At 36.3% G+C, this 14200-nt stretch overlaps 2 protein-coding genes across 2 annotated transcripts; both read right to left on the reverse strand.

Annotated features, from left to right (window-relative positions):
- Nucleotides 1-256: 256 nt before the first annotated feature.
- Nucleotides 257-6900, reverse strand: LOC127101272 (squalene synthase 2). The gene is made up of 14 exons (XM_051038641.1): nt 6358-6900; nt 6234-6276; nt 5856-5945; nt 5562-5637; nt 4861-4930; nt 4443-4586; nt 4258-4362; nt 3873-4019; nt 2507-2582; nt 1778-1866; nt 956-1047; nt 830-875; nt 675-744; nt 257-549 (listed from the first exon to the last, which is right to left on the reverse strand). Exons 1-13 carry the CDS (start codon nt 6550-6552, stop codon nt 676-678), a joined length of 1242 nt encoding a protein of 413 aa, XP_050894598.1. The 5' UTR covers nt 6553-6900; the 3' UTR covers nt 257-549; nt 675.
- A 1862-nt stretch (nt 6901-8762) lies between these two features.
- Nucleotides 8763-10107, reverse strand: LOC127101273 (altered inheritance of mitochondria protein 3-like). The gene is made up of 2 exons (XM_051038642.1): nt 10023-10107; nt 8763-9938 (listed from the first exon to the last, which is right to left on the reverse strand). The coding sequence occupies exons 1-2, from the start codon at nt 10095-10097 to the stop codon at nt 8865-8867; spliced, it is 1149 nt and encodes a 382-aa protein (XP_050894599.1). The 5' UTR covers nt 10098-10107; the 3' UTR covers nt 8763-8864.
- Between the last annotated feature and the right edge of the window lie 4093 nt (nt 10108-14200).

The raw sequence follows: 14200 nt of genomic DNA on the forward strand, positions 1-14200 counted from the left end.
TCTGGAAATGAATCTCCGAATGCTTGAAGGCATTTTTGAATTTTCAAGGATGTGAGACACCACCAAGAATGGAGGGAGTATCTCTTTTCAAGGTTGGTGGAATGTATAATCTAAAGCCCAGGTTCTATAAGCCCGTTAAAATTAATGGTAGTGAGTCACTGAGTACTCTCTAGAATGATCTAGATAGTGAGTAATTGGTTTATATCAATGATATAAATATATGATTGATAAATATAATTATCATCAATAAAATAAATAAAATTTAAAATAGTTTAGCATCTTTTAGTGTAATTTCTATTTGTTTGTCGTAACATTAAAAAGCATGTTCATAACAATGAGCATAATAACATACTACAGAGATAAATTAAATCCAACAGAGGAAACTAGGAACTATATCTATTTCTACTATTCAATTCAAATAGAATACACAATTTTCAACTGCATCCAATAAAATATCACTCCCATGCATGTAAATTCACTTTCGTTGAATAGGGCATCCTACTGGTGTTCCATTGCTATCCATGTTTGAAAAGGCAAGAAAACCAGTTGCTACAAAAACGATTTAAACAATTTCATTAGAAAGGATAACTTGCAACTTTTGTACCATACATTAAGGCTTAGTTGTTGTCGTATTAAAAATAACATTATTTACCCAAAAAGCCGACAGAACTTACATCAGTTATTATGATGGTTTGCAGAGAGATAGGCAAAAATGATGGAAAACAAGATGACCAGTATGAAAATCTGCAGCGACGCTTTAAATTAGTTTATATTTTTAGAAATGAGAGAGACCAAGGTAAAATAAAGAAAAGGATAAAAATAATTGTACCATGGTCGGGCCATATCCGCCCTCATTCCCCAGAACATAAGATTTCCTGCTAAATCAAAGAAAGGTTTGTTAGACTGTCAATGGTAAAAAGATACTTTTTAAAAGTATTTGGATATTTGAATATGCCTTTTGGTTAGGAGACCAGATTCTCTGCAAGTTTTCTGTATAGCTTCCAGCCTGCTCAACGTTTTTGTTGCATTGGGATCATTTTTGTCAACCTACAATGGAAAATGATGAATCCTTTTAGAAGGAATAAGCCAGCTTTATAAATATATCCTTAAAACTGAAAAACAGCTTTAGTTACATGGTGCAATGTTACTTAAATGGGCTATGTAAAAACAGCTGTATTTTAATAATCCATTTCTAAAAAACCATCATTAGTATATATATTTTAGAGCTATGGAATGAAGGGTGGGTGACGATTGCGAGTTATTTAATGTTTTGGTGGGAAAATAACAAATCAGTATCAAAGTCAGCCAGGAAAGCTTTCGGTGGACATGTGTAAGCCAAGTCATTGCTGCGCAAAAAATCAGATATTGTTTTCCTAATTGCATGGCCTTAAAAATCAATGACTGTTCAACAGGTTATTTGGCATAGAATAACTAGTCTTGCAAAGAAATTGGGAGACTTTGCAATCGAACAAGATTTTTAAAACAAATAAGGCTGCATCTGGTTTAATGGTTCAGTCAATGACTTGACACCTGCTGCAGTATTGCTACTACAGCGCTTCAAGAAAAAATGCCTATACAGCTATAAATACATGAAAATTCTTATGCAAGGGGGTCTATATGCATCAACTATTTGTCACCCACTCACAACTAACTTTATGTGTTCGCTATTATAAAACATAAAATAGAAACATTATCAGGTGTAAAACACGAGTGGCATTCAGATTCTTTTGGTACAAATCTAATCATAACTTTGTTTAGGACCAGGGATGATTCATACCTTGGACTCCAACATGGAAGAAAAATCAAAGAAAGCCCCATAGACATCAGTCATAGTCTTTGTTCGGTCAATCACTTTGGCAGTTAGACCTATAAACCGTAACCAAAATGAAAAGATAACAGCTAGTTCAACTTTCTTTTTCTTTAAAGAAACACATTGTAACAATGGGCAAACTACAACAAAGACCGAACTATAACATGCCAGTCCATTATAGTTCCCAGATAAAATAAAAAAATTTCAAATGAAATGAGGAAAGGAAACTATACAAATACATACACTATTGAATATAGATCAAGTATTATTAGTACATTTTAAAACTAGGAATGTTCGCTATAAAATTTCAGCCTGTTGTCTTCCAGCACTTAACCAACATCCATATGGATAACATGCTAAAAGACATGTAGCTGTAAAGTATTTAGATATTAATATTTGAACATCCTAGATCCAATTAGAGAACCCAAGGAAATATGTTTAATGACATCGAGCAGGCCCACTGTACAAGATAAGCTTTAACATTAGGGGATCCCAAGATGCTAGTTTTAAGAAGATTGATCTAGTATAAAGTAACATGGAATGCAAATTGCAGTAATTCACTATTCATGAGTGCATACATTTTTCCTAGTCATATATCAATTTTAGCCTAATGTTTAGCAGCAGAAAAAACAACCAAGTTTTTTCCCACTAAGTGGAGCCGGCTACATAGATCAAACTACGTCATAATGTTCTTACCTCGCCTCATTTTAACTACACCTCTGAAGACATGAATGTTGTTGTAGCATAGTGCAAGTGTTCCAATTGCCATTATCTGTTACCACATACATACATCAAATAAGTATTAAAGTTACTAGAAAAAAGTATGAAAATAGCCATTATACATGCATAATCATTAGAAATTAAATACTGATCCAGAGGAAATAATATATAAAAGAAAGAAAAAAGAACTCTCGAAATGTATGAAGGAAAAATAAGATCCACGCAAAATCCTATTAAACCTAGAAATTTTCCCACTAAGTACTATTACTTGATTTAACTGAAATGCTACACCGCTTCTGCTTTTAGAACATCAGCAGCTTGAAAAAATTACTCTTATTCTGCGTCATGTTGATTAAATTAAAACAAAAATATGAATGCTTAATTTAGTTATGTCAATTATTTCCATTTACTAGTGATTTGCGATTAATTTGAGTGTTTTATTTAGCTTTTCAATAAATGATTTATAATGTGATCAAATAAAAAGATCATGCATTCGAACCTTTTTAAGATTCAATTTTATTAAACCCATGAATTTAATAACCATTGGAAATAGTGTATGTTCTTCTCTAGCATGCCTGCACCGAAGTGCTGATATTTCAGCACCAGTGTGCTATGTGAACAATTGATAATCCTTTTCTTCCATGCTAGTGTTTGCTCAGCACTCTGGCACTCAGATTCTAAGTTTTGATTTCAAGCCAGTGCCATGGTGCTAGACTCACTAGCAGCAAAATGAGTTTCTTTTGAAAATGAAGGGGGCGTGAAAGGGACTTCTTTAGGAGACCCACAAGGACACTGTTCCCTTTTTCTTCACCTCTCCTACCACCTTCCTTTCTCTTCTTCTCCAGTCTTCTTTTCTCCTTAATTCTTCCCCCATCTTTCTTAATAGATTCAGTCTCTGAACCTCTTTCTTAATAGATTCAGTCTCTGAACCTCCTCTTCTCTAGCTTTAATCCACTCTCCCATGATTTTGGCCAATCCATTTTCAATATTCAGCTCCACCCAACTAGGTGTCTCCTTGATGGGTCTATTTTCATGCTTAAGTTCTCTTGTCTGAATTTTTGGTAAACCACTCGAGTTAAGCAAAGATTTGCATGATAGAATTACTATGACACATCTTTTAGGCAGCATTGAACTTAAAGAACCAATATAATAATATAATATATTTTCATATTCTGTTTAAACTTGAATAGGAAATCGCTATTGATTGAGCTCTTCTAAAACATAACATGAGATGCAAATTAATAATACTTCAAACTGTTGACAAAAGATATACATTCTACATGACAGTTAAGTAAGAAGTAATAGTTAAGTAAGAAGTAATAATTAAGTAAAAGTACAACACCTGAGGAATAGCACAAAAGCGAAATATAGAGGGGTCTCGTAATGCAGACATGTATTTTAAGCAATCTTCAGCATGCAGCAAGGCATTAGTGACCATGTCGTTTAAGCATTGCACAGCCTTAATGGAGTTTTCCTCGTATTTCAAGTCCTGGATGAAAAAAAAATTAAATTGGAATACAAAAGAAGCATATTATACATTTGACAATCATGCATAAAATAGTTTTAAAAGACACTCATGTTAGTATAACATAACAGTATGCAAAAAAAGTTGTTTCACCATCAGACCCTCAAGTTTTACAAACTCATCTGAGAATCGTGAAATGGGGGAGACAAGGGTGAAAGAACGATTTAGATTGAAATAAATAAAAAGTCTTATAGAGCCAAACCTCAAGTTTGCTAACATATTTACTCCAGATCTGCCGTGGCCAAAACATGCGTGACTTTGGTATTTCATTGATGTCTTCCAGATAATCTCTAATAATATTGGTTTTCTGCAATCTCAAAAGGTTAATTGGAATGTAAGTATGTATTTGTGAGCATATTGTTTAGCTATATATTACTTTCATGATACCTGAAGAAACAAACCCATTGAATTTGAAAGGTCGTCTGTAACCAGATCCTCTGTACCAGAGGCGTAGAAAAGTTTTGATAAACCAAGCCCAACAAGTCCTGCCACATAGTGGCAATATTCATCGTAGTCATCAATTGTCTCTACCTGCAAATTAGTATAGTATCTAAGTATTATAAAAATGTTAACTTTATAGTAAGTTAGCAACACTAGTCTGCATGACTATTTGTTCACAGTTCTCACGACCTTCATTATATTTCCCTCCCCCTTAAATCATTAAAAATCAAACTACTAGAAACCACGCCACCAAAAAGAATAATAAACATTATAGCAGTCCATCGATCACAGAGGTTAACCACATCAAATGTAACTAACATTAATAAAAGGAATATATCCAGAACAGAATACATGTAAAACTTACCTCCTTGCAAATAAATTTGGCCATTCCAGCACCCATTCTTTTGGTAATGTCTTCAATTGCATCCTGATAGCTGCAAAATTGATTGGCCAACAACATTAACTTTTCATCATAGACTGCAAAGTCAAAACTCTAATCACATACACCTAAGAAAAGCTACTAAAGGGAGTGAATCTATAGTCCACATAGCACATCTCAAAGACCCAGACAAGATGAGCTCTTAAATGCCTTTAATTTGATAAACATAAAAACCAAGACAAATCAGTGAACGAAACTTTTGAGTCTTGGGTTTATTTTACATGAAATCCTATCAAAGACCCAGAGGAATAGGAATTGACAGCTCACTAGCATCAGATGAAAATACATAATATAGAAAGCTATATAATACAACATGGAAGCAATTAATAGTTCTAAGCAATCATGAACGCGAAACACCATGGTTATCCATCAATCTGTAATCAATGATCAATATAATCTGTAAATATTTTAAAAGATGCATGAATTTGATTATCACACCCACGCATCCCACAACACTGACTATATCCAAATTTTGGCATTCCAGACTGTAAACACCCACTTCCCCAGGGTAAAAATAATAATACGTAGACTTTTGCGAATTAAACAGCAATTCATAAATCACATATATGATGTATCACAGAATATCAAAGTATGTTCCAGACAGATGTGCAAAGATAAGAACTAACTTCTTTCCAAGTTCCAGAAAAGCCGTTGAAACGTGATGAAACTGGTCCATTAGAACTTTGTACTCCTTTGTGCCGCCTTGTTACATAAAAAACAATTAGCACGGTGATTAGCATAACTATTTTCCTGAAAATTGATGAGGACTGTCTCCAACTAAATTGAATTTCCACAAAGACAATCGAAAGATACACGCAACAAATTGGAAGGGAGTTGTTAAAATTATATCAGATCTTATCTTACTCAGAATGGAATCAAGATTTTTAAATAGAAAGGAGCCAAAGAAAAGGCATACTCACATCCAAAGTGCCAATCATGATCATAGATGTGGCGATGAAAAGCTATTAGTATTGGAACCTTGACATCTGTTTCTACGCTAGTATCATCCTCTGCCAAAACAATAGCAAAAGTATTAGATCCTCTCAATTTCCGAAGAATAGAACAGTCTTTCAATCAGAACATTTGAGGTTCAAATATATAAAAAAAATCGTATTCAAAACATGATAGCCACAATAAAGATAGAGACAACATAACAGGTTTACACTTGGTTTTCAAACTAATTTCGACTAAGACACATCAATCAGAGTATTTAACAACCAGAATTTTTCATAGATAATAAATGATTTCGATATTAACAATCAATGAAAAATTGGTATTTAGGATATTCGGGAACAAACCAACGGTATCAAGAGCACGAAGAACCAAATAGAATATGCAAACCTGCAAAAGCCATAAGCAAGTTCAGAGAAACAAAAAAAAAACGGAACGATTGAGAGATTAAAACATGCAAACAAAACTAACGGCATCACGAAGCTCGGGCCGAAGCTGCTGAATAACGAGACCGAAGCTTCGAGAAACTTTGTGGAGCATAGAATAACAGAATCCCCAATGTGGTTCCGGCGGGATCTGCTTCTCGGCGTTCCTCGCCGCGATTTTGAGTTTCAGCAACGGATATAAGTCATCTGGATTCTTCAGAATCACTCCCAAAATTCCCATCTCGTTCTGTTTCTACAACAAACTACCTCTCTTTCTTTCTCGAGAAATCGAAAGATCAATGGCGAGAAACTGTGACCATTTGAATTTTTATCACTATATATTGAATCTTTATTATTAGCGACAATTCGGCGGCGATTGTGATAATTTTGGATAATTGGAGTTTTTTATGAGGTAGGAAAATATTGATACCAACCACTCCTATTATTTCTCGTTGAGTTTCGTTCGTACGGTTCTAGATTTGTAGATTCGTTTGCCCCTCGTGGTTAACTAAGAAATGCACTCGGGTTGAAGATTAGAACGTATTTTTTGTGTAGATTTATAAGTGTAGTTTGCGTTGTTCTTCAACTACTCCTATATATATAATCTTTCTTGACAGCTAATAGATATGCCTATTTTTTTAAATGATCTAGATCTATATTCCTATTATATAATTTCTATATACTACCTTTCTTGATTTTTTAATATTCTATATTTAAAAAATTAGTAAGTGAATTTAATATAAGCTTATTTATATATGTGTATCTTTAATTTTGTCTATTCTATGATAAATTAGTAGTATTATGCTTAGACGTGTTTGAAGGAAAAAAATTAATGATTGGAATAGATTTGTATAGGAGATTATTTACTACTATTATAAGATTGATGTGATGCAAGACTAGGGTAAAAGAGAAAAAGAGATTTTGAAAATTGATATTGTGAAGCGCTTCATTAAAATCGATATTATCAATTTTGTTTTTTGTTTTTTTTATTGTTAGTGAAATATTTGTGTATTCGCACAAATATCAGTAGGATACACATATTTTTTTTCAAAATATAATAAAAATATATAAAAATAAAATAAATTGTTCAACAAAAAATATTATTATTTTTAAAAAATATAATAAATTAATGTATATAATTTTTTTCATATATAAAAATATTTGAATCAATAATATATATATTTTTATATAAACATTATTTTTGTTTTGATATTATTTAGGATAATATTAGAATCAATAGGAATTTTTTTTCATTATTATTTAATATTTTAATCAATAATTTCATGTTCTTGTTATAATTGTTTTATTTTCGTGTTTTTAAAAAAAAATAAGTTATGGTTTGATTAAAATTTATTTCTATAATTAGTATGTTCATTTGTGGCAAATTTACCGAGATAACCCACTTTTTCGAAGAAATTCCCAAAATAACCCAGTTTTCAAAAAAATTCCCAATCTACCCCACTTTTAGGAGGAGGCGCCAATTGGATTGGCGACCCCTCTTAAAAATTGCAAGGAGGCGCCAATTGGATTGGCTAGGGCACCTGCCCTAGCCAATCCAATTGGCGCCTATGTGTAATTTTTAAGAGGGGGCGCCAATCCAATTGGCGCCTCCCTTAAAAAAGCCTCAAATGAAAACACTTCCAACATGAAAGTTGTATATCTTTTCAAGACAATGAATTTGGATATAAATTTTGCATCATTTGGATTTTTTATGAGAAAGTTATGGGCAGTTGAAGTTGGACTTTTGAGTTTTTGAACTGTTATCTGACCGATAATGTTTTGTATTATTGCATGTGTTTCTTTTAGGAATATGAATTTTTGTCCAACATAACATTTGAAGTAGACATCTTAAATTTTCCAATGCACTTGATCCCACCTCAAAATAATTAAAAATGAGTGAGTTAGGTCTTTACGAACTTGACCCAAAATTAGGGTTTATGTCAAAACAAGTGTATGTGAATTTTGCCAAAAGGGACCAACTTCAAGCCCTTTAGTTTGAATGATAAAAGCCCTCAAATGACAAAACCTTCAACATAAAAGTTGTAGATCTTTTCAAGATAATGAATTTGGACTAAAGTTTTGCATCAGTTGCAATTTTTATGAGAAAGTTATGGGCAGTTGAAGTTGGACTCTTTGACATTTTATCTGTTATCTGACCTATAATGTTTTGTCTTATTGCATGTGTTTGTGTTAGAGTTATGAATTTTTTTCCAACATAACAAGTGAAGTAGACATCTTAAATTTTCCAATGCACTTGGTCCCACCTCAAAATAATTAAAAATGAGTGAGGTAGGTCCTTGCGAACTTGACCCAAAATTAGGATTTCTGTCAAAACATGTGTATGTGAATTTTGCCAAAAGGGACCAAATTCAAGCCCTTCAACATAACAATAACAAGTCCTTGAATTAGGGTTTCTGACCTATAATTTTTTGTATTATGATATGTGTTTATTTTAGAATTATGAAAGAAACCTAATGTTTGGAGTTTACACAAAGATAAATTTGACATAATACGAATTGATATTAATAAAATTTGGATTTTACACAAAGAATCCTAATGGTGATGACCGGGATCACCTAACCGACCTCCGGTCCCACATCCCCTAGCTACCCTAACCCTTGGCCCTAACCCACGTTGACGATTCTGCACCGGTGTTTGTTCATCTGATGGTCCAGGAGCGTCATTACCTCCTACAGGAGAAGATCCGTTGAGGTATTCAGCCAACTCAGCATAGTCTTCAGTATTCAATGATGGTGTACCGGCGTAGCTGAGCTCATGACCCATGCCAGAGAAGTTGGGGTGTGGTTGACTCATGGATGGGCGACCGGGACGGTTGAAGGGAGACATGGGTGACAATGATGGGTCTAGGAAAGGTTGGAAAGGTTGTTGGGGTGTTTGGAAGAGATATGGTTGTGGGATGTTTTGGTATTGTGATGTTTGGGGTTCTTGGCTACGGTAGGTGATGGGGCGGTTAGTGTTTTGGCTAAGGCGACTTTGGTAGGGTGATGGTGTGGGTGCGAAGCGATGTTCGGTCGAAGGTTGATGGTCCATTTGTTGGTGGTGGTATGGGGGATGTTCTTGGTTTTGGGGTTGGGTGAATGGCATGTTTTGGTTGTATGTTTGTGTGTTTGTGGAACGGAAAGTTTGTCGGATAGGTGGTTGTGAGTAACCGGGCTGAGAATGTTGTTGGGGGTTAGATGTTGATCCTTCTTGTGTGTAACTTGTCTGGCGTGGGTCGTAGAGGTACATATCATCGGCGATGAATTGAAATCCAACTGATCTATACCAAGCCATATAAGTACGACTTGGTTTTACCTCATTTGGCATGACTGCGTCAGTTAAGACATGGTCATGACGGTGCTTCCACTTGCGACACTCTGATCTTGCGAAGGTTTGCCAAGGGTTGTAGTTCCATTGGTCGTTCACTTTACGCATATGCCATTCTCCTAGGCTAGCTGGGGGATCTGAGATATTCTGGACCATACCGAACTGCAGCTTCACACGATCGGTGTTGTGCATCTCCACTGTTGTGAACCGTATTATCGGTGTGCATGTTGTCCATACGGCTGCGTCTTCAGGGTTGATCTGATGCTCATGATCCATATTAAGGTATGGACGCCAAATGAACTGAAATGTTAAAGACGATAGGATTTAAATGAATGTAGAAAAAGTCAACATAATATGAAGAAATAATGAAATTATTTTGCTTACGTCTGCCGGTCGAAGGTGATCCAACAGGTTGCGATATTGAGTAATACAGTGTCTCGGACATCTGCTGTAATTCATACCGCGTGCCGACCATCTACACCAAAAAGTTAAAATAAATTAGTTATGGGTAATAAACTATAAGGAAGGAAGTAAAGATATAGCAATTTAAACAACTTACTTTTTTGCATATGGAAAAGTGAAGGGGTTGTTATTGACCGGTGCTAGAGACGGTAGTCTTGACCATCCCCATGCTTGTAGCAAAACAGCACATCCAGAAAATGTAGAAGTATCTTTGTGGGAGTTTTTGCACAACGAACTATAGAGATAGGCTAGACATGCGGATCCCCAACTATAACTACCTATTCTATCTATATGTCTAAGTAAAGGTAAGTACATAATATGCATGCTAGAACCACTACCTTCGGGAAATAAAAAGGATCCTAGTAACAACATAATGTAACACCTAGTTTTGATGATTCGAGCATCTTCGGTAGAATGCTCATCTAAATAAAAACTATTATAATATGAATTTAGGCGTGAGAGTAGTATACCTTGTCCCCTAGCATTATCATCTAACAAATCAGTGTTTAAAAGCTCCATGCAAATTGAATTTGCATAGTTGGTCTTACCATTAACAGCTTTGCCTTCAATTCGTAGTCCTAAAAGCATGTAGACGTCTTCTAACGTCACGGTACACTCACCGGTTGGAAACCAAAATGTGTGTGTCTCTGGCCTCCATCTTTCGCATAAGGCTAGAATGAACTTGTTATCTATAGACCAAGACATAATTTTGCTAATGTGACCAAAACCGGCGAGTTCAACATAAGGTTGAATCATCGGGTCCATTGGGACAAATTCGTGGACTCGAGTGCAAAACCTTGAGACATCCTATAATAGAAATAATGTAACACTTGACTAAGTCGGTATTTCAAAATAAAATGGGGTTGGTGGAGATGAAACATAAAAAATAAGTATAAGAAAAAACTTACGTATGTCGCGATGTTTGCAACTGTTCCTCTGTGTGCTTCGCCCATTGTGAGTAAAGACATATTGTTGGGGAGTTGGTGTAGATGAAAATGGAAGATTTTGTTGAAGATGAAATTGTAAAAGAAGTAATGTAGATGAAGTAGTGAGAAATGTAGATGAAGTAGTGAGAATGTTGGTGTGGAAGAATTGTTGAAGGAGTGGATGAATTTATAGGCAAATGGAGGAGTGCATAAAAAATTGTGTTTGCATGGTGTCTCCACCTCATTTGGCGACCATATACAATATTAAAGAGGGGGCGCCATTCAAATTGGCGACACCATAGGGTACATGCATGCAAGGCTAGTTCTGAATGCTTGGTTTCGAGGACTGACTCCATGGGGGCGCCATTCAAATTGGCGACCATGTACAAGCCTTAAAGGTAGGCGCCAAACCAATTGGCGCCACCTTCTGCATGTCTGACACGTGGCATTGTTGTCTCCTGCATGCTGAACAACTCACTTATGGATGGCTTGCATGATTGACACATCATCTCTGACCATCTTAGGTGTCCGACACGTGTCTGTCTTGTCTCCTGCATGCTGATGACTACCTTCTTGATAGCTTGCCTGGTTGACACATCAAGTCACACTGTCTTGCAGGATTGACACATCATCTCAGACATGTGGCTCTCTAGTATCCTGCATGCTGAATACTCACTTCTGTCTTGACTAGCTAGCATGCTTGACACATCATCTCTGACCATCTTAGGTGTCCGACATGTGTCTGTCTTGTCTCCTGCATGCTGATGACTACCTTCTTGATAGCTTGCCTGGTTGACACATCAAGTCACACTGTCTTGCAGGATTGACACATCATCTCAGACACGTGGCTCTCTAGTATCCTGCATGCTGAATACTCACTTCTGTCTTGACTAGCTAGCATGCTTGACACATCAACTCACACTGTCTTGCATGACAGACACATCAACTCATGACTAGCTAGCATGCTTGACACATCAACTCACACTGTATTGCATGACAGACACCTCATCTCTAAAATTACTTGCATGCTTGACACAGTATCTCAGAGTAGCTTCAATGTGAGACACTGATACCATCTATTTAAGTGTCTTACTATCACATTCATCTGCACTTGCAAAATACTTTTCATCTCCAAAATACTTTTCATCTTCACTCACGTTCATGTTCACTCACATTAATACTTATCATCTGCAAAATACTTTTCATCTTCACTCACATTCATCTGCACTTGCAAAATACTTTTTATCTCCAAAATGTCATCTTCATCATTATACAATATCAACGTTCACTGCAACGGTGAAACTTTTGAGTCTGAGCTTCATGGTTTTTGTTTTAGAAACACTGATACCATTAGAGTGACAATGAAGAGAAATGCAACCTTTTTGCATTTCAAGAAAAGAATACAATCCTTTATAGCATCAGGTATTGTGTCAAAGATGACATATCAGAATCCTATATTTTTTGAGAATGGTCAATGCAAGTTTTTCCCCCTAAAGATACGAGACGATGAAGATGTTGAAAGCATGTTTCTTAGTCATGAACATTCATGCATGGATTGTATCGAGTTGTACATTACTATACAACCATGTATACCGTCTCAACAGTCCCAACTAACCGATCAGGATCCAGCTGGTGAAGATGCTGCAGATGATGCACAATGGTCAGATGAACTCAACCCAGAAGCCGAAGTAGAGGTCGACGTTGTTGATGAAGAAGAGGAGGAGACTGAGGTACAGGTTGATCACATCCTGAACAACGACGATGAAGATGAGGCTCAACCACCACCAATACCTCCTACTCATGCCTACAATCCTCCTCAACATATGACAAATATGGATCTTCACGACGATGAAACGTCCGACAGTGTCTTCTATAATCCGTATCCGAGACCAGTAGGCGAATTAAAGGTGGAAGACATGTTTCGTACCAAAGAGGAATGTGTCTTGGCAATAAAAAAATACCATATGAACAACTTTGTTGACTTTACAGTGAAACGCACTGACTCTAGAAGGTATGTTATTGAATGTCGTAACATGCTTTGTAAGTTTCGTTTGGCTGCATCTTACAAGAAGAAAAATGACTCTTGGGAGATCGCCTCAATAGACCCACCACACAGTTGCGTTGCAACTAACGTTGAACAAGATCACCGTAAACTGAGCACAGCTTTGATATGTCAAGACATTCTGCCATTGGTAAATAAAGACCCATCAGTGAATGTGAGTATAATTATATCCCATATCCGAACAACATATAATTATACTCCATCTTACAAGAAAGCATGGATTGCAAGGACAAAGGCTGTTGAGCAGGTTTTCGGCAACTGGGAGGACTCATTCAAGGAATTACCACGGTTTTTATGGGCACTAAAAACTTATGTCCCAGGAACTGTGGCAATTCTGGAGACAGTGCCAGCAATGATGCCAGACGGAACCTGTGCTACAGGTAATAGAATATTTCACCGTCTTTTTTGGGCATTTGACCCGTGCATCAAAGGTTTCGCTTTCTGCAAACCTCTCCTGCAAATTGATGGCACTTGGTTATACGGAAAATACAAGGGTACTTTGCTCATGGCAGTTGCACAAGACGGTAACAACAATGTATTTCCCATTGCCTTTGCTCTTTTTGAAGGTGAAACGGCTGGTGGATGGGGTTTCTTTCTTCGACATCTCAGAACGCATGTCGCTCCACAAGCCAATCTATGTTTGATTTCTGATAGACATGCTGCCATCGAAAGTGCCTACAACAACCATGACAACGGATGGCATGATCCTCCTTCTACACATGTCTACTGTATCAGACACATTGCACAAAACTTCATGCGTGCTATAAAAGATAAGAATCTTCGCAAGAAGGTGGTGAATGCTGGGTATGCTTTAACTCAACCGTCTTTTCAATATTATCGTGATGAGATTCGTCTGTCTAATGAAGACGTGGGGAGATGGATAAATAACATCCCAGTAGAGCAGTGGACAAGAGCATTTGACGGTGGTTGTCGATGGGGCCACATGACAACAAACATTATGGAATGCATGAACGGGGTTTTCAAAGGAATTCGAAACCTGCCGATAACCGCCTTGGTAAGATCAACCTATTATAGGTTGGCTTCTATGTTCGCAACCAGAGGTGAAAGATGGAGTGCAGTGTTAATGTCTGGACAAGTATTCAGTGAGTGTT

Source organism: Lathyrus oleraceus, chromosome 7, assembly GCF_024323335.1.
Source record: "Lathyrus oleraceus cultivar Zhongwan6 chromosome 7, CAAS_Psat_ZW6_1.0, whole genome shotgun sequence".
Classification (NCBI taxonomy): domain Eukaryota; kingdom Viridiplantae; phylum Streptophyta; class Magnoliopsida; order Fabales; family Fabaceae; genus Lathyrus; species Lathyrus oleraceus.